Source organism: Pseudopodoces humilis, chromosome 22 (genome assembly GCF_049639895.1).
Source record: "Pseudopodoces humilis isolate 2021_Gansu_Grassland_sample_001 chromosome 22, ASM4963989v1, whole genome shotgun sequence".
Classification (NCBI taxonomy): Eukaryota; Metazoa; Chordata; class Aves; order Passeriformes; family Paridae; genus Pseudopodoces; species Pseudopodoces humilis.
The window spans coordinates 5,173,008-5,193,067 of NC_142221.1; the positions used below are offsets into that span (position 1 = coordinate 5,173,008).

At 46.8% G+C, this 20,060-nt stretch overlaps 3 protein-coding genes across 4 annotated transcripts; 2 read left to right on the forward strand and 1 right to left on the reverse strand.

Moving 5' to 3' along the window:
• The first annotated feature begins 55 nt into the window (after positions 1–55).
• Positions 56–5,185, forward strand: C22H9orf78 (chromosome 22 C9orf78 homolog). The gene is made up of 9 exons (XM_005527270.3): positions 56–617; positions 1,274–1,333; positions 1,601–1,652; positions 1,845–1,915; positions 2,163–2,240; positions 2,677–2,874; positions 3,338–3,474; positions 4,123–4,221; positions 4,616–5,185. Exons 1-9 carry the CDS (start codon positions 535–537, stop codon positions 4,705–4,707), a joined length of 870 nt encoding a protein of 289 aa, XP_005527327.1. The 5' UTR covers positions 56–534; the 3' UTR covers positions 4,708–5,185.
• Positions 5,186–5,937: 752 nt separating this feature from the next.
• On the forward strand, positions 5,938–10,739 carry LOC102113199 (torsin-1A). Its single transcript, XM_005527269.3, has 5 exons — positions 5,938–6,173; positions 6,388–6,653; positions 8,255–8,430; positions 8,538–8,665; positions 9,366–10,739. Exons 1-5 carry the CDS (start codon positions 5,963–5,965, stop codon positions 9,614–9,616), a joined length of 1,032 nt encoding a protein of 343 aa, XP_005527326.2. The 5' UTR covers positions 5,938–5,962; the 3' UTR covers positions 9,617–10,739.
• Positions 10,740–12,347: 1,608 nt separating this feature from the next.
• Positions 12,348–18,917, reverse strand: LOC102112880 (torsin-1B). Of its 2 annotated transcripts, none has more exons than XM_088065898.1 (5): positions 18,130–18,917; positions 16,558–16,823; positions 15,459–15,634; positions 14,367–14,494; positions 12,348–14,216 (listed from the first exon to the last, which is right to left on the reverse strand). In XM_088065898.1, exons 1-5 carry the CDS (start codon positions 18,314–18,316, stop codon positions 13,939–13,941), a joined length of 1,035 nt encoding a protein of 344 aa, XP_087922024.1. In that variant the 5' UTR covers positions 18,317–18,917; the 3' UTR covers positions 12,348–13,938. The 2 variants fall into 2 exon arrangements, with proteins under 2 accessions (XP_087922024.1, XP_005527325.1); XM_005527268.3 differs by lacking the exon at positions 18,130–18,917 and adding an exon at positions 16,938–17,121.
• Between the last annotated feature and the right edge of the window lie 1,143 nt (positions 18,918–20,060).

Sequence of the window (20,060 nt, forward strand, 5' to 3'; positions counted from 1 at the left end):
GGCTCCCCGAGCAGTCGGGGCTCTGCTCCCAGGGCGGGTGCTGGAGGGGCGAACCCCGGCTCGTTCGGCCGGGGACCCAGCAGTGCGGCTCGGTTCCTCGGTCAGCGGGGAGCAGCTGAGTGAAGGAGCCACGTCCCGCTCTAAGGGCTGGGCTGTAAACCCGGGTGTGGGACCGATGCTCCCTACGGCGCCTTCTCTCCACGGCGTCCCTTACAGGCACCGGCCAGCGGCGGAGGCTGCGCTGCCGGGACTGCGAAAAATGGAACTGCCCTCGTGACATACACGAGATCTTCTCAGAAAAGACAGTGCGTGGCCCGGCGGGGCGGGGGGGGGCTCGAGGGCTCCCAGCCCCGTCAGGGAGGGCACGGAGCGCTCCCGGCCCCGCTCTCCGGGACGGCGGCTCTCGCCTGGCCGAGGTGCGGGCAGAGGGGCGGTGCCGCCCGGCTTCGTCGCGCGGTTGTGGCGTCATCGCCGCGCGCCGCAGCAGCGGGAGGGAAGCGGCGCTGTGGTGGCCGCGGCTCCGCAGCCGGAGCGATGCCGGGCCAGAAGTCCTTCCGCCGGCGCAGGGAGGACGAGGAGGAGGAGGAGGAGGACGAGCAGCTCGCCGAGGAGGTCAGGTGGGTCGGGCGCCGGGGGGAAGCCCGGTCGGGCCCAGCGGGAAGCCGAACCGCGGCCGGTTCCTGCGGCGGTCGGGGGTGGGGACGGGACGGGAGCCCGGGTCTGGTTTAGTCCAGCAGTGCAGTGTCCGGGTGTCACGACATCGTGCCACGTCATATCGTCACCTACTGCTGTGCTGTGAGCCGTGACGTCACGTGTTGAACCACCGTGTTGTAGCGTGACGTCACAGCGGCACATGATCCCAGAAGTTACGGATTCCTCGCAGTTTGGAGAGAAGCACTTGAAATATCAATTCACCATCAACTTTCTTCAGACTCACTCACGCCTGGATGTATTTTGGCTCGTCCTTCCCAAATTGGCTTCTTTTTCATGCCTTTCAGTGTTTTGTGCTGCCTTCCTCAGCTGAGGGAAAGCATCAGAAAGGAACAAATCCAGCAGGTGTCTTGCTTTTAGTTTCTTTCTGATTGCTCTAATGCATGGAATTGCTTAAATAAATAGAAAATACCAATTTAACTTGAAACTTGAAAAGTGGATGATGATATGCAGAGGTTTAGGGCAAAGTTGAATAGAAAATTCTATGTTAACTGCAGAAAATAAAATGAGTTAATTAAAACCAAAGCATCAAGTACTAAGTCAAATGTATTTTTTTCTTTAGGTTAAAACTTGAGGAAGCCAAAGAAGTTCAGAGCCTCAGAAAGCGGCCCAATGGGGTGAGGTAAGGGATGTGGCGCTGGGAGGGGAAATTGTGTTTTGCCCAGGGGTGTGATGTGACAGTCAATTTCTCTCTTGTCATCTGTCTCCTTCCTGTACAAACCGTTATGTTAGACACTGCCAAAATGATAATCCTGACAGAAGAGTTTCTACTTTAAAGCCTGAGGATGGAAAAGACAGGGAGTCTTGGAGAAGATAAAGCAATGCAGTATTGTTGGTACAGTGTTTCCTTCTGCTGAATTTTATCTTCTTTCTTTATTTGCCTGACCAGTGCTGTAGCTCTGCTGGTGGGAGAGAAGTTGCAAGAAGAAGCCACACTTGTGGTAAGTGCTGGATAATTCCATCACCTCAGGGCTCAGATGTGATGGTGTGAGAACACTGTGTGAGTCCAGCCTGGGGCAGGACTGGTGTCACAGCTCAATTCCTAAATGTTTCCTGTGGTTTTATCCAGATTTTAAAGACTAGCATTAAACTACAGGGAAGCTTCAGGATTTGTTTTATTTCTTGTTTTACAGGATGACCCATTTAAGATAAAATCTGGGGGAATGGTGGACATGAAGAAGCTGAAAGAAAGAGGCAAGGACAGGTAAGTGCATGTGAGCTCTGAAAATCTCTCCCTAGACTAGAATTTAATGACAACTGGTAATTAATTAACCAGAGGTTGTGTCACTTACAAGACAGTGACACATTTAAAGATGTTTCATATAATGCAGTTTGGCCACTTTTCTTTAACTTGTTAGATTACTTTTTAAAAACCCACCACACACACCTCTTCTAAAAAACCCAAACAAAAACCCCCACCAAAACCTGTAAACATTGTGATTTCCACTTAGGATTAATGAAGAAGAAGATCTGAACTTGGGAACTTCCTTCTCAGCAGAAACCAACAGGCGGGATGAGGATGCTGACATGTGAGTTGTGCTGTGTTGTGTGTCTGGTATTGAATCAGACTGGGTGGCCCCTCACCATTTATTTTTTTATGTCATGGATTCTGAATAGTCTCAGGACATCTTCCCAGTTCTCCCTGAAAGTTTCTCTTGCCCTTTCACTTCCCACCTGCCAGACTTGAGAAGGCTTTTTCATGGATAAAGCTAGAAGGTGGCAACCAGACAGCTTGGCACTAAATCCCAGTGGGAGCCTTCCTTGCTGGCTGTTTAAGACTTTGGAGGATCTGACTGTTTTTTGGACAATTAATTCTTGTTACTAATATTAGCTTAGTGCTTTTGGAGAGATGATTCTTTCCTCTCTCCTAGCTGTCGGGACAGGAATGCAGCTGTGTTCCAGCAGTGCTGGAACGGAGTACAGGAACAGAATTAAATACCCTGTCCCTTGTGTGCTGCTGTTTAGGATGAAGTACATTGAGACTGAGCTGAAGAAGAGAAAGGGAATTGTGGAGAATGAGGAGCAGAAGGTGAAGCTTAAGAATGCTGAGGACTCCCTGTATGAGCTTCCAGAGAACATCCGTGTCTCCTCTGCCAAGAAGACTGAGGAGATGTTGTCCAACCAGATGCTGAGCGGCATTCCTGAAGTGGACCTGGGAATCGAGTATGTGTTTCACAGATCTGTGTGTGCCAGCCAGGAGTGACAGGATGAGCAGCTGTTGGCTGGCAGAGCAGCACAATGCCTGGATTACACAACCCCAGCTGGGGATGGGGTGGGATTCAGCCTTCTTCTGGACTGGGGTGGTAATTAGCACAGCACATCCTGCACAGCCCAGGGGCTCGGTGAAGCTCCATCCTGTGACTTCTGGGAAAAGGCACTTCTGTGACCTGACCCCAGCAGCTTCCTGCAGGGCCCCTTTGTGTCCTGCACTGAAGTGATGCACCAAGATAGGAGCTTCCATTTTGCCTTTGAAACAAAATGTCTCTTTCCATAGCACTGCTTCCTCTCTCAAACACTTAATCAGATGCCACAGCAGTGCTACTGCTGTCCTCCAAATCCATGCACTTAGCACTTCAGTGCCTGCTGCCCTTTGTATTTATTTTTTTTTGTTCTTGTTGTTTTCTAGTGCAAAAATAAAAAACATCATCTCAACTGAAGAGGCCAAGGCCAAGCTCCTGGCAGAGCAGCAGAACAAAAAGAAAGACAGTGAAACTTCCTTTGTTCCCACCAACATGGCTGTTAATTATGTCCAGCACAACAGATGTAAGTCTTGAATGTCTCTTCTGACCCAGTTGGGACCAAGAAATTAGTCCATGTATCAGCATGTCCAATTGCTTTTACTGGGATGCTCAGATAAACCCTGTCTGGCCTTGTCTTTTTCTTCTGCCCATCAGCAAGGAGAGAGACGTATTTCTCATGGCTGGGCTTTCTGAGCTCCTAGCTGACACTGCCTCGTAAATTTCAAGATGTTTTAAGTGGTGTCTTATGTGTTGGAAATGATGGTGTATGATGGAGGGCCTCTAGTTTGTAGGCTGCCAGGGCAGACAGGTGGCCAAGCAAACGCAGACCTTATGGGACAGGAGATGGGAATTCATTTCTGTGTGATCCTCTGATGCTGCAGACATCTAAAGAAAAGGCAGCTTTCTGCTGTGTCCTTCCATGCTTACAGGGCTGCTTACAGGTTGGTGTGTTCTGATGGAAGTTAAGAGTGTTTGGGCCACTTGAAATAGTGCTGTTGAAATTTGCTCTGCCCATCTTGCCTAATAAGCCATAGAAACCAATTCCAAGCAGGGTGGTTCTGAGTTTCTTGTTTCTGGTAAAGATCACTTATAACAAAGGTCATAGAAATTTATCCATGTGGATAAGAGAGCTCTAGATAATATTCCTTACCTGATGTTTTCTTTCTTGCAGTTTATCATGAGGAGCTAAATGCACCAGTGCGAAGGAACAAGGAGGAGCCAAAACCCCGTCCACTGAGAGTGGGGGACACAGAGAGGCCAGAACCTGAGCGTAAGTTCCAAATCTGAATGGTTGTAAGGGGGAAATGAAACTCTTCAGGGGTCTTGTACAGAGGAAAGATCTGTCTCTGCTTTCCTCCTCCTCCCTGAGTGCCCTGAGGTAATGGGAGTAGAGCAATCCAAGTCCAAGAGAGCTGGCTGTTGCACTACTAGATCACACCTGAAACTCTGGATGGAGGATGTCTGTGGAGATGCTCAGGGTGGAATGATGAAGGTCACAACTAAAGTGTTGCCAAAGCTATCTTACAAGGGTTTGGTGGAATAGCAAAGGGTGTAAGGCAATAACCTCACATGGTGAGGGGCTGTCTGAGGGAGGTGGCAGAATTTCAGGAAATGTCTCCTTTGAAAGGACAGGGATATAAAATTTCCTTCTCTTTCTTTTGAAGGGTCTCCTCCAAATCGCAAACGTCCCCTCAATGAAAAAGCCACAGATGATTATCACTATGAGAAGTTCAAGAAGATGAACAGGCGATACTGATGAATGTGGACTGAAGCCTTTGGAGTTGTTCCTGTTTTCCACCAATAAAGAATTTTGTGTCAGTGACCTGCGATGGATGTTGGGAAGACTCGGTACCTTCAGATGCTGATGTTACCTACAAAGCTTTTCCTGTGTGATCTTGTAGTGAATCAGTTTGCAGGTGATTGTGAACTCTTTGGTTGGTGTAACTTTGTATATAAATATGTTCTTATAAATGAAATTTTATAATGGAAAATGGGCTTTCTTGGTTGGCAGTTTTTAGTGAGAAAACAAATTGGCTTTTATAGATTTTTCTTTTCACCATCTTATTACTAAAAGAATGAGATCCTTTAAAAGCAGCAATGCTGTTTGCTTTGTAAATGTAAAGGAAAGCTTGGGAGCTTGTCTTCTTGTCCACATGTCTTCTCCAGAAGTGCAGTGTGGGTACTTGTAGTGAAGATTTGTAGCTTGAAAATAGTAAAAGTGTTTTTTAAGTGATCATAGCATTTTTTTCTTCTGAATTCATGCCAATGGGTTTTTCTTGGTTTGTGGGTTTTGGTAGTGCTGATGGCCGGGTTGTCCCATTGCTCAGAAGTGACAGCACCAGGGTGGGGAGGGACAACCTCAGATTTCACTTTTTCTCAGAAAAGTGGAAGAATTTTCTGAAGGGGTGAGTTTGCCCCTGAGCTTGTGTGCTATGCAGGTCAGCAGATCCCTTTAACAGGCAGCCTTAAGCTGAGACAGGAGATTAAATTAGATATTAGAAACAAAATTTTTCACTGTTCGTTAGGCTTTGGAATAGGCTACCCAGGGAGGTGGTGGAGCCCATTCCTGGAGGAATTTTTTTACACCTTTAAATTTTAACACCTTTAAAAGAGGCGTCGGGCTGTGGCACTGTGTGTTGTGGGTTTTAGTGGCTTAGGGGTTACAGTGGTAGTGCTGGATGGACGGTTGGACATCATGATGACGTTAAAGGTCTATTCTAAGCATGGTGATTCTTTGATTTCGCTATTTTAACACACGGCGACACGGCCACAGAATGTAGTATACAACAACTCCACTGCGCAAGCCCGCCTTCCTCTCCCAACAGCGGCGGGTGCCAGCCCAAACATGGCGGCGGCACCTCAGCCCCTCAGCGCTGGCCCCGCCCGTTCCCGCCCAAACATGGCGGCAGCCCCTCAGCGCCGGCTCCGCCTCTCCCAGCACCCGCGATGGCGGCGGCGGAAGCGGCGCCGAGGGGCGGAAGCGGCGGCCGGGTGGCTGGGCCGGGCGGGCGATGAAGCTGCGGCGGGGCGCGCTGCGGGCGGCCCTGGCGTTGGTGCTGCTGCCGCTCCTCACGCCGGCCGTAGCCGTGGAGCCCATCAGCCTGGGAATCGCCATCGCGGGCGCCGCTGCCTCGGCCCTCACCGGCTTCATCTCCTACCCGCGGCTCTACTGCTACTTCAGGGAGTGCTGCTTGCACCGGCACGACCAGCGCGCCGCCGCCGGTGCGGGACTGGGATGGGCTGAGGGGAGGTGGCGGGAAGGCGCCGGGGCAGCGGCGGCGCCGGGGGCCGGGCAGAGCCCGCGGGGGCTTCCCGAGGGCCGCCGCTCCAGCCCGGCCCTTTGGCCCCTGCCCGGGGCCGGCGGCCGCCACCGCGAGCGGGGTGACCCCGCGCCCGGCCCGCTCCCCGCCCCTGACAGTCTGGTCTCTCCATGCAGCTCTACAGGAGACTTTGGACAAGAAGCTGTTCGGGCAGCACCTGGTGAGCAAGGTGGTTGTAAAAGCCGTGAGGGGCTTCTTGAACAACACCAACGCCAAAAAGCCTCTCGCTCTTTCCTTGCACGGGTGGACTGGAACAGGCAAAAACTTTGTCAGTAAGATCGTCGCTGAAAGCATTTATAAAAGAGGTCTGCAGAGTAAATATGTCCATCAGTTCGTGGCAACCTTACACTTTCCTCATGCTCACAGCATCAATCTCTACAAGGTAAGAATGGGCTGTGCTGCAACAAGTTATAAATGTCACGGCATGATCAGTACTACAGACCAAGATGTTATTTTATGCAGTAACATGTATGCTATGCCAATTTTGCAATCTTCTGCAAATCCTAACATTCATCAGGATTGATTTTCCAGTGAATGTGAAGCTTTTGGCGTGTGTTTCATACCTCTCTTTAGGGAAGAGTGATATGGTTTAATTTTCGTTCTGCACTTTGCTTAGAGATGGGGCTGACTTAAGGATAAACACGATTCCTGGTTAGGTGATGTGTTGGAGGGTACTGCAGAAAAGCAAATAGTTCATGGCTCTGGGAATCAACCCAGTGACCCCCAGGTTTGTCAGCACCATGGCAAGCTTGCACTGCCTCTCTGAGGCATCGTTGTCTATTCTACTGCACACTGAGTAGTTATTTAGTTTTCTATGGATCCATTTCCAAGCTGTAAAGCAAAATCACAAAATACTCTGCTGTCAGAAAAGTACAGGTAAATGTATTTGGAATCGTGTCAGTTCTGTAGGCAGGGAGATACCATAGAGGAGTAGCTTAGATGTGCTTTATGGTTTTTTTTTTTGTTCTAACTTAGTTCACTGCACAGTTTGAATGAGTACTGCTGTCCTGTAGTGCTCCATGTTGATATTCAGTTTGTATGTGTTAAAAATGGGAACAGGATGGTCTACAAAGCTGATTTCTAAATTGAGGAAATAGACAATTCCTCTTTTACAGCTTATTTCCCCCCCCTTTTAACTGAGCAATTTTGAAATAAAACTATGCTTTTCTACGTTTATTTTGAAGTGAATACAGTAGAGAAATTTGCTGCCCAAGGCAGTAGGAGGAAGTATTGCTGCTTATCCCCAATACACCTGCAGTTCAGGGACTGAGTACAATAAAGATGAATCACTGAAAATAGTCAGAACAATTGTTTCTCATTCATCTTCCAGCACATCAACCCTTTTTCCTCCAATTAATGCGTTATTGATTATTGAATGTAATACTCAAGATGAAAATGCAATGCTTAAGTGAGAGACTCTTTCAATGCAATAAAGCATTAGTCTTTCTGGACAACAGTGTTTTAAGAAGGACTTGTAATTCTTTTCATTTAACTTCTGATTGATTAAAACACAGAGAGTTAAATTTTCTTTCTGCTTCTGCTGATGATTTCAGGTGCAATTTCTCACTACTACTGCCAGGTAGCAAATTTAATATTGCTCTTATTAAGGTTTTTTAGACCAAAGTGCTGCCAAAAGTCATCATCTGGCTTGTCAGAGCTTGGCTTTGTGTGGCTGTTCCTTAGTGGGACCCATTTTTTGTCCTACTGTGCACATCCACTTTTGCTTTTTATAGGAATATTTAGGAGAATTTCTGCTTCTCCCATCCTGTTTCTTGGTGTCTTAAAATTTTTCAGAACCAGCATGGGATTTTGTTGAGGTTTCATTTACAGCTTATAACCATGTTTTAGTCAAGAAGCCAAAGCCATTAAAATTACACCACTGAAACAATTCTTCAGGACAAGGCTCCTTAAACAGAAAGTGCTATTTTTTTCTGTCTTTTCAACACAAACTCTTTCAGCATCTTTCACTTTTATGGCACTCAGGACCAGTTGCAGTCGTGGATTCGGGGAAATGTGAGCATCTGTCCCCGGTCACTCTTTATATTTGATGAAATGGATAAAATGCACGCAGGACTCATTGACTCAATCAAGCCCTTCCTGGACTACTATGAGCTGCTGGATGGGGTGTCCTACAGAAAAGCCATCTTCATCTTCCTCAGGTAAACAGCTTCTCAGTGTTGCTGTCCTGTACACTCCATGCTTTTACTTCATAATTTCAACTTTTAAAACTACCCCCATCTACAATCTCTGTTTTCTCTTTACTTAGCAATGCAGGAGCTGAAAAGATAACAGAGGTAGCACTAGATTTCTGGAGAAATGGGAGGACAAGGGAAGATATCCAGCTCACAGATATCCAAAATGCACTCTCTGTGTCTGTCTTCAACAACAAAAATAGTGAGTAAAACTGGGATTGCTTTTGAGGTGGTAAAAGTAACACCAAAGGTATGGGCTGCATTTAGCTGCATTTTTAAAAGCTATTGTTTCTTCTTGATGTGGCCTCCAGATTTTGGCTTGTGAGGAACAAAAATGCAGTTTTGGGGCCTGCAGTTGGCTCCCAGGATGAGTGAAGATTAAGGAGCTCAGTGTACACCTTGGCCACCAGCCTGTTTGCTGCCTGTTGGACTGCATGTTTTGGGGGAAGTGTTTCATAGTCTTCCTCGCACAGGACTTCTGGTGAAAAGGGGTTCTGACATAATAATGCTCTAAATTTAGCATTGGAAGCAAACTCACTGTACTTCTTTAAAAGTTCAGATACAAGTTCCAAAAAAAGGAATAAGAAAACTGGTCTGGGAGAGTTGATAGGTGAGAGGAAATTTGTCCCTCTCTAGGTGAGAGAGAGAAAGGTGAGACCAGCACCTGGAGAGCAAGGCTCAAGCACAGTCAAAATTCATTCATTCAGCCTAAAGGACCACATTTACGTGTCTGTCCAAAATTTTATGCACAAAGTAACATGAGAAGGGGCTTGTATTGACTTGTGCATTACAGAGCTCTAAAATCCCAGGTGAATTCTTAGCTGTGATCTGCCCCTCTCTCCTGTTCAACCCATGGTAGTGTTTAACTAGAGAAATACTAATAAACCTCTTTCCCTTCGCAGGTGGATTTTGGCACAGCACCTTGATTGACAGAAACCTCATTGACTACTTTATTCCTTTCCTGCCTCTGGAATACAAACATGTGAAAATGTGTGTCAGGGTTGAGATTGAGTTGCGTGGCTACACTGTGGATGAAGACATTGTGAGCAGGATAGCTGATGAAATGACTTACTTTCCCAGAGAGGAGAGAATCTATTCAGATAAAGGATGTAAAACTGTGGATGCAAAGCTGGATTATTATTATGACTTCTAATGCTTTATTGCTACAACCTGCAAAGAAGCAAATTTAACTTAATCAGAAAGTGTGGGACCTGAGACATTTCATTTTTAAGTACTTTCTAAAGAAAGGAACACTTTTTTTTTTTTTTTTTTTTAACTGGTATGTAAATAAGCAGCAGTGCCTCTGCATTTTTGTCACCAGTCACGGCTCCTGAGTGCTTCAGCCTTGTGCTGTGAAGGTAAGAAGGAACTGCTTTGGGAATTTCTGGATCTGGCAGGGCTCAAGACTCCTTGAATCATGTGTCCATTATCGGAACCCTTTGGCAGACTCTCGACAGGTATAGAAGGACTGAGACTATGACCTAATTTTAATTTGATTTTGCTCTGATGTGGATGATTTCTAGACAATATTGAGAATTTGAATCAAAGTTCCTGTGTCTCTGAAAGCCTTCATTGATCCTGTGGGGGAATATGCATTAAAAACAGAACATGTCTTTTTGCCTTCAACACCTTGGGCCCAGTAAATATAAGAGGGGGATTCTGGAATTAAAAAATCTGGGCTGTTCTTTCCAACATCATACAGTGCCATTGTCTTTTTCAAAACCGAGGTATAATTTAGTCTCCTATGTGTCAAACAAAGAATATAAAAGTCTTTGTTGTGAGTAGTGTTCAGAGAGCAGAATTAATATTACAAGGAAGTGAGTTAAAATCCTTAAATGCCACACTGGTGTACTTAGTTCCTATTTTATATTAGTTTTTATGTTTGAAGTTGCCCACAGTGGGCTCTCAGGAGTGATCTCAGGAGGGAGAACTGTGCTCTGGGAGTGGTGAGTCAGCTTCATGGAAAAGCTGCAATGTCATGGGAAATGTGTACAGATTAAATTTTACACCATGGAAATTGAAAAGAGGTTTCTCTTCTTCACTTACATGTTGAATTCAGGGGTCAGCTTGCAGGGGTTTTCCTTTTTCTTCTTCTCACCATACTGTGTGCCGTTGAGGCAGGTGATAGAGGCAGATCTAAAGGCATTTGGAAAAAACCCATAAAATATGTCCACTGAAGTTACTGTCAAAGGTGTCAGACATGTTTCTGAATGTGAGCACTGCAGAGGCTTTTTTCATTCCAGTTGCTGTTCAAAATAAACTTTTCCCATCAGAAATGTATTTCTTAGCTACCTTCTGGCATTCTTTGCATTCAGTGATTTGATACTAATTTTGCACAAATTTACTTCATCTTGAGGAAGAGCACACTGCATTCCTGGCTGTTCATGCTGTGCTTGAGTGCAGGTATCTCCCTTCTGCAGTTCAAAGGGCAGAGATAGGAGGAGATGTGACTCTTTGCTGTCTGGTGAAACAAATCAAGCTTGGAGTGGACAGTGCACTTCTGGACCGTTTATACTAATTACAGTTGTGTGGTTTTTGTAGAGGCAGACTTCCTAGATACATGTGTGCTCAATAAGGATGAACTCGTAGTTATAACCAGTTAAACCCCTGTTGCTCATCTCCTCCCACTGTGGTACCACTGCCTGAACACTGTAGGCTCTGTTTTGAAGCCACCCACGTTTTCAGTGGCAGCATCTTGGAGTTTTCTCTGCAAGGGGGGGAAAAAAAGGCCAGTGAGGCTCCAACTGTCCACTTGCTCTGCAGATGTGTGATATACAAATTATCAATCATACTATTTGTTAGCAAATGAGTGCTTTGAACTCAGGTATTTATCTGTTTCTTTGACTTCTGACTATAGCAACTAGCTGGCTAATGGGAGAAAGCAGATGTTGTGATGATAAACTTGTACTATGGTCTGGTACCAAGAGAACCAAGCTGTCTTGTGGCTCTTTCAGAACTTAGTTCTGTTTTGTGTGCCAGTGCAGCATCAATACATTTGATGTACTTTGATTTGATATACATTGGTAGCCAGTATTTCATTGTATCACAGCCCTGAATAGCCCAGGGTAGATGGAAAACTTCCTCTGGAGAGCAGGAATGATGTGGAAAAGGTGGAGACTGCCTCTGTTTCATCTTTTCTGTTCTGCAGACCTGGCCAGGAGCAGCTCCATCTGGGTAAAAGATACAGCTGTGCCTGAAATCACTCCCAGACTTGATCCTTCTGATCCTGTTATTCCTCCCCTGTATGGTCTCAGGGCTAAGGACCTCACTCTTTCTTGCTATGACTGGGTAACTTTGGCCATTATTCTATTTAATAGGCTATTTTAGACTGGATCAGACAACTTAAAGGAAAATGTCACGGGGGAAAGGTCTGCTGCCCTGTGAGAAGCAGTCCATTGGCCATGTGAGAGGAGTTGAGCAGTCCCAAGAGTGAATTCTGTTCTTACCAGTGTCCAGGACAAGAAGCTGCTGCTTTAGTTCAGCTTTCTGCAGTGAGTGTTCTGAGGTCTCACACTGTGCTCATAAATTCAGAGGCCATGGTTTAAATTCACTGAAACAGGAAGTGCTGCTGTGCTGCCAGCAAGAGGCAGCCTGGCCCCAGAGCCTTATGTGCCCAGGGAGGGACAAGCAGCTGAGCTGTCCCATGAGTGGTGAAGTCAAAGTGAACAGCAGAGCCTGTGCTTCCCAGGCAGCTCCCTGACATTTCCTGGTGCATCCTTAGAGCACAGCACGTGGTTCACAACTGACCCTTCAGTGAGGTGTGAGCTGCTGCCAACAGCTGCCTCACACTTTTAAAGGAAGTATAACAGAAATGTGCAGTGCAGCTGGCTGCAGACTGCATAAACTAGTATTTTTCTATTATCTGAAAATGATTAAACAAGAGAGAAGAAGTAATGTAGGATTTATTCCAACTGCACTACGGTAGTATTTAGTGTTTTGAAATAGAACAGGTATTTTCTTCTTGGAGTAAGTGAAACTGGATGCAGCATATACAACTATAAATAAATAAGTTAGTAGGCAAAACATCACACTGAAAAGTGACAGTCCAATGTCCCAAGGTTAATGGCTTGCTAGTGTTTGGCTCTGGAGATTGCATCAGTGTGAACAGTTTGCCAACGTTTGACAAACTCTGGTGGGGCTGTAAAAGGCAATCAACACTTTTAATTTAGAGCTTAACATGAGCGCTAAACTCCGTTGTAATTTGAATTAACATAATTGTAATGAAACCTATAATTTAGCATCACCTCTTAAAGAAAGTTTAAGAACAAGTGAGGAAATAGATGATGCAGCACAAAACCGGCCCTATGCCTTGTACCAATTTAAAACCACAGTACAATCAACAAAGTGAAAGGCACTTCTGTCTTGCATTACATTTGATACACAAGTGATGGGAGACTAAGAGTTAAAGTTTACAACAGCCTTTAAAACTCAGCCTCCCCACTGGGTGAAGGTTAAATTGATCTTTCCGAGCTTCTTAACTCATCACTCACCCTTTCACATAAGCATTATTTAACGTAAAAAGCTACTATAAAATGTACTTAACTAGTGAGGTATAGGATTGTTGCCGTTGCTTACACTTCAGCATAAAAATATACTATTAAAAACAATTTCTTCCATTCAAGTGTCTTCCAAGCAAGGTGAGAGTAGCATTATCCACACCTTGACTATTAGGAGCAGTGGGGCAGCACTACTAAACACCTTACAGTCTTCAGGCCCAGGAGCCCACACACAGGCAAGCTCTTACTTCCTCTTCCCCTGCCCTCTCTCCATTATTTAGTAACAGAGTCCTAGGAACTCATAATGACTTCCCATATTACTGTACTAGGAAATGTAGGATGATCCCCAGCTGAGCACAGGAAGATTCCTACCATATCATCTTCATACTGCAGTGCCCCAAGGAGTTCACCCTTACAGACCTGATCATAGTTCAGAATACAGCACACATCCCTCCACTTCATACGAATGTGAACAGGACTGTGCACATGGGAGTACGACTATCTGGAAAAATTCCTCTGTTTTCCTTTCTTCCAATCTGGTTTATGTGGAAAGAGGAATTAAATACTTAATAATCCCAGCACTTGGAAGAATAAAGCAGGAGAGTCTGTATCCAGTGCTGTGTGTCACACTAGAAATTCTCTACAGATTAAAAGAAAACTAAAGGGGGCAAAACTGGGATACCAGCCAGTTCAGAGATGAACAGCACTTAAAAGCCAGGCTGGATGGGACTATGAGTGACCTGATTCAGTGGGAAGTGTCCCTGCCCATGGCAGAGGATGGCATTAGATGATCTCTAAGTCCCAATTCAATTTAAGTTAAAATAAAAACAAACAACCAACAAAACCAAACACACAAGCTATGAAGCCCATACAGCTCACTCTGGTATTTTCACCATACTCCCTGTCAACAGTAAAAAAGTGTGAGTGCAAATACATATCCAAAAGCTTTGAAAGTGCTTTGGAGACTCAAAAGTGGAAATCAACCCCTGGCTTTCATATCTCTCATCACAAGGTCTTCATGAATATCCAACTTGGCCTGTACAGTCTTGCAGCCTTTATCAGAGTAGATCTTCTGCTCCTTGGGGAAGTAGGTCATCTCATCAGCCACTGCCTGAACAATCTTCTCATCCACATCATAGCCACGGGCTTTCATTTCAGCCCTGACACACATCTTCACATGCCTTTGCTCCAGGGGCAGGAAAGGGACAAAGTAGTCAATAAGGTTCCTGTCAATGATGCTGCTGTGCCACAGCCCACCTGGGTAAATTGAGGGGGGAAAAAAATCATAAGAAGGAATTTCTCTAAACTTGATCCTGCATATGACAGGATCCACAGACCAGACTGAATTCACAGTTTGTCTCAGGCACTGAGGAATGAGTTTCCCATTTTGGGGGCAAAGTGACTTACTATTCTTGTTGTTGAAGACTCCTACAGAGAGCAAGGTCTCCAGGTCTTTCAGCTGAATATCTTCCCTGCGCTTCCCACTTGTCCAGAAGTCAAGAGCTGCTTTGTTAATTAAATCACCACCCGCATTGCTGATCATAAAAGAAAAATGTACAGTGGTGAAACACAGACACAACTGAACCAGAATTTCTTTTGCAGACAGTTACACATATTGATAATCTCCACAATACTGAACAAAAGCCAAAATTTACGGAAAGCCTCAAATTCTTTAAGTAGCCATCAGTGTGTGCTGGGTTGCCCTCAGCAGCAGCCAAGCACCTACACAGCCACTTGCTTACTCCCTCCTGCCTCAGTGGGATGGAAGGAGAAAATAGGAAGAACAAAAGTGTGAAGATTTGTGGGTCAGGATAGTTTAACAGGATGAGAAAAAAAGAGAAAAAAAACCCAAGGTGGACTAAGGAAATCACTCACCACCCCCACAGTCAGACCAATGCCCAGGCAAATGCTGAAGAACCATCACCTTAAAGCTGAAACCCCACTTTTTCCTCCACCCCAGTTTTTATTGCTGAGCATGGCATGCCACAGTATTAAATATCCTCCTAGGCAGTTCAGGTCAGCTGTCCCATCTGTGTCCCCTCCCATCCTCCTGCACACCTCCACACATCCACACCCTACTGTGGGAAAAGCCTTGAAGCTTTGCAAATATCATCCAGAAAGGGGAAAAACATTGGGGTGTTATCAACACTCTCATAGCTACAAATCCAAAACAGCACCAAACTAGCTGCTCTGAAGATATTTAACTCCATGCCAGCAAGGTCCAGTACTTAGTGCACCCATCCCAAAATGTGAACTCTCTTATGTCCTGTGCTCAGGGCCAGCTTCATGAGCTCAGCACGCTGCAGTGGCCATGCACAGCATAGACCTGCTCCACTACAGCCACAGGCACAAGCTCAGAGTGCTCCCCACTGTCTTTGCACAGAGAATCTTCACTCCAGAGCATTTTTTTTGCCGTTCTTTAAATGAGGTCCCCAAGAAACATCATTATCATAAATAAACATTCAGTATCTCAAAATGACAGAAATTGGTGCCACGGACCTGAGGAAGATGAAGATGGCTTTCCTGTAGGACACCCCATCAACCTCCTCGTAATAATCTAAGAAGGGCTTGATGGCATCAATGACACCCGGATGCATTTTGTCCATCTCATCAAAAATGAAGACAGAGGAGGGGCAGGCACTGACATTGCCTCGAATCCAGTTCTGCAGCTGTTCCTGGAACAAGAGGTTGAAAGCCACTGAAAAACAAGACCTTTACTGGTGGTACTGAAAGATTCTTCTATGTGACAGATTCTGGGGACACTCTCAAATCTCAGTATCCCACACTCACTGGCTGGTGAATGAAAGAGGAAAAAACAAGAAAATGGAATCACCCAACACATGCACACCAACATCCAGCCAGAGCTAGAACAACAAACATCTTGGAAACCAACGCCCCCCCAATTTTTTCCCTCTTCAACCCCCATTTCTATGGCTGAGCACGACAGCATGTGGTGTGAAATATCCTTCTGGCCAACGAGGGTCAGCTGTCCAGGCTGTGACCCCTCCCCATCTCTTGCCCACCCCACTGCACAATATGAGTAGCAAAAACTAGCAAGCTTTGAAGGTGTGCAACAGCCAAAACACCACTGTGTTCTCAACATTATCAACACTGTTTTAGTCATAAATACAAAACACGGCCCCGCAGGGGCTGTGGAGAAGGTTCCTTCCATCCCGGAGAGCCAGGATAACGCAGCTGGAATGACAAATTCTCCTTGCAGCGAGCACGGGAATCAGCAGATGGCATCAGTGAGAGGGCAGCGCTAGGAAATGGAAACTATCTCGGCGTTTTGGTGCCTTTTACTTTATGCATGAGCTTCCCCTTCCATCTCTCCTAAGCATCAAGTTTGGAATATACAGTTGCACACCTCCAGCTGTCAGGAACATGAATCAGAATATTCTGAGTTGGAAGGCACCCCCAACTTAGAAGTGAATGGCCCATACAGGGATCGAACTCACAACCTTGGCATTATCAGCATCATGTTTCGATCAGCTGAGCTCATCTCTGTGGGAACCTGCGGGAGATGTGCAGGACAGGCCCCAGCAGGGGGTTTAGGAACAGACTGGGGAAAACCGGGCCACGTCCTATGCCTCCTCACCTTGTAGAGCTTGACCTGGTCCTGGTGGGGGAAGTGTAGGGTGGCCAGGAAGAGATGGACGAACTTGCTGCGCAGACCGGCGGGGTGGACCTGCTCCGCCAGGATCTGGCTGAGGAAGTTCTTGCCGGTGCCGGCCCAGCCGTGCAGCGACAGCATCAGCGGCTTCTTGGGGCTGGGGTTGTTGCTGAAGCCCAGCACCGCCTTCAGCACCACGTCCTTGGCCAGGTGCTGCCCGAAGAGCCGGTTGTCCAGCTGCGCCTTCAGCGCTGCGGGGAGAGGGACAGCTCAGCACCGCCGGTCACCGTGCACGCCCCGGGCCGCGCTGCCCAGTGACCGGCCGAGCTCGGGGGCAGCCCCGCCGCCCCCCGCCCCCGCCGTACCGGTGGCGTTGAGGCGCTGCCCGGCGCGGGGGCAGCACTCCACGTAGCTGCAGTAGAACCTGGGGTGGGACAGGTAGCCGGTGAGCGCCGAGGCCACGCCGATGGCCAGGCCCACGCTGAGCGGCTCCAGCGCCGCCAGCCCCGGCAGCAGCGCCCACAGCAGCGGCACCGAGCGCGCCATGGCGGCCCCGAGCGCGCGCGCCGCGCCCAGCGCGCCTGCGCCTTCCCGCCCCATGAGGGGCCACCGCCGCCGCCATCTTTGTGCCGGGCCAAGGGACTGGCAGGGCGGAGATCCCGAATCCCGGGATAGGGAGAATGGAAGGGGCCGCAGCGCGTCACCGGCTTACCAAATCCGGCGGGGAAATTCTACCCTCCAATACCGGCTTTTTAGTGTTAGCGAGGAAGGCGTTACTTTATTCTGGCCAGGCCGACCAAATTGCAGCCTCCACACAGACGTAAAGTTTTTTCATTTATTTGTACCTTTTTACTAAGCAAAGAAAGTACTGCTCATCGGTCCTAAATGACATGATTTTCTTTCATTAGTTACTATTCTACTCTCCTGATTATCGATTTCTCGCTTCTTATGCTAATTACTCTATAAGTTTAGTCTTTTTAGTATCTTTTTCCTCTGGTAGGGATTTTTCAATGCAGGAGGAACTGAGACTTTGCTAACCTCTGACAAAATGGTTTCCACAAAATGTCCTTGTGGTCTATAATTTCTATATTCCAGGTGTTCAACCTCAACAATACATATTTCTCTCTGAGGTTTTGTTCATTGAGGCATATCAGAGATACAGTTTATCAAAATGTAAAGTTGCAGTTATTTTCCCAAGCTGTGTTCCCTGCCTGTTGATCCATGTCCTTGGCGCCACCGGGAAGAGCCTAATCCACCTTCTTGGCACCCCTGCTTTAGTTATTTATACACATTGATGAGGTCTATCAATGGCATTTGCCATCCTGATGGTGCCACAAACCAGCACACCCCATTTCTGCCAATATAAACCAAGAAATCAGCAAGGAAAATTGCTCGGGGAGACAGTGTATACAACTTGTGGGATAAGGAGTATTAGGTTAGTGCAGCCTTGTAGAGCCGCTGCGGATGGTAACCCTTAACACAGCCCCAGCAAAGGAAGCTCTCACCACCGTGCAAAGGAACATCAGCTTGGCCCCAGGGTCCTTGCCACTGCCTTACCTCTGAAGTTCACAGTGCTATTCTTTTTGCAGCACTCCTGGAAGCGGCACTTGAGCCAGGAGTCGGAGGAGAAGAGATGCCAAGCCATTACCGCGCTTCCCGCAACGATTGAAACGCTAAGAGGGTCAAAAGCCGGCGTCAGAGTGGGCACAAGAACAAAGATTACAGTTGCCTTCAGGAGCTTCATGATGGGAGCTGACCGCCAGCCTGGCTCAGCCGGAAAAGAAACCAAATCAGAAACTGCAGAAAAACTTCCTGGAGCGTGGAGCCTGGGGCTGCTGAAGGGGCTGGAAGCCAAGTCTCCTGTAAGCTGGAGGTGTTAATGAGTTAACAGACTTATCACGCTGCTCCAGGAGAACCAAAAGCGTTGTGAACAGAGCGTTGCATAGGCAGAGTGAGAGTTTCACTAGAACAATCCCAGCTCTGATGGGAGGAGGACTGGAATCTCTCAGCATCTTAACCAAGGTGCTAATTGGGCTGGTGATTAACGGAGAACACAGAGATGCTTGTTTTTGGCTTAATTGTGAGTGGTTGTGCACACAACATTACACAGCCCGAGGATTTCGGTAGCAGTGCTTGGGGCTCTGCAATTCGCAGCACTGAACGTGTCAGAAAGCTGCTGTATCAAAATCAAGTCCTCAAAGCAATTTTTTTTTTTTGTTTTGACAACTTCACTATCTCCCCACCACAAAAAAAAAAAAAATGTATTTGCAAAGAAGGACAGGCAGCGGAAAAGGGTTTGTTATCTCAGCTGACACTTTTTTATGAAAAAAAAATTGTGAAACGCACTTTTCAGTAATTCCCATTTTATTTTTAAAATCTCACTGGAAAAACACTGAGCAGCGTTATTGAGTATTCAAAATACCTGCTCAAGGTTTGATGACTGTCTTGACAAGAGTGCCCAGTGCTGCCGACTGCCGAGCAGCCGGGAAGTGCCGCTGTTTCCTGTCAAAAGAAAATCAATCCAGGCTGGCAGCTGCCATCGAGCCTTGAGGTGGGCACCGCTTAGACTCTTGGCTCCTCATTCCAAGGCTGAAATGGGTTTCATTCCTGGGTTTGCCCAGGTGTCTGCCAAGCACCGAAGGAGCTGGGTTTCCAGGGCTTTCCAGCTATCTCCACTTGGACATCCAGAGATTGCAGAGAGTCCAGAGGAAGGACCTGGCAGTGGGATATGTAGGATTCCATGTCGCCTGGGCTCTCTCCGAGCTCTCTTGGAGATAAATAAGTTTTATAAAGGTGATTTAATACCGCTGAAAATGCTGGGTCAAATGCTCCAGTCACCTCTTTCCTCTTCACAGATGCCCTCTGCATCTGTACGTGATGAACACTAGATGGGGCGTCAGACACAGGATTTGGTCCAGGATTTACATGGGAGAACAGCTTTTGCAGGGAACTGAGTCATGTTTGAGAAAAACAGAGAAGTGTGGAGTCCCATCTGCAGAGCTGGCAGCTTGCGTTGTGAGACATGATTTCTTGGGATGCACAATAACCCGGCCCGCAGCTGCTGAGGGATCACAGAGAGATAGAGCTGAGGGCCATTTCAGCAAAACAGCCAAAGTCATCCTACAAAGGAAGGTGGAGAGTTTGGATAAAGAAATCAGGCTATTCAGCTGGGATCTGCAGATTCTCATCTGTCCATCTGAATTAAAGTGTGAGCAGGTTGCCTTGCTCACCTCTCAGGCATCAGCAGGTATTTCATTGTTCCCCTGTAGAATCAGTGTGGTCCAACAAACACAGATGTGAACTGTCACCCCTGAATCTGTCTGGGATAAAGGGTAATGCCATGCTGTGTCTTGCAAAGGGTGAATCAGTTTAATGGCAGAGTCTTTTCTGACTGGTGTGTGAAGGGGGTGAGATGTCCTGAGCAAATTTTTCATTGTGCTCTTGTATGTTTTCACAAGGTCTCAATAGCTTGGAAGGGACTGCATCTC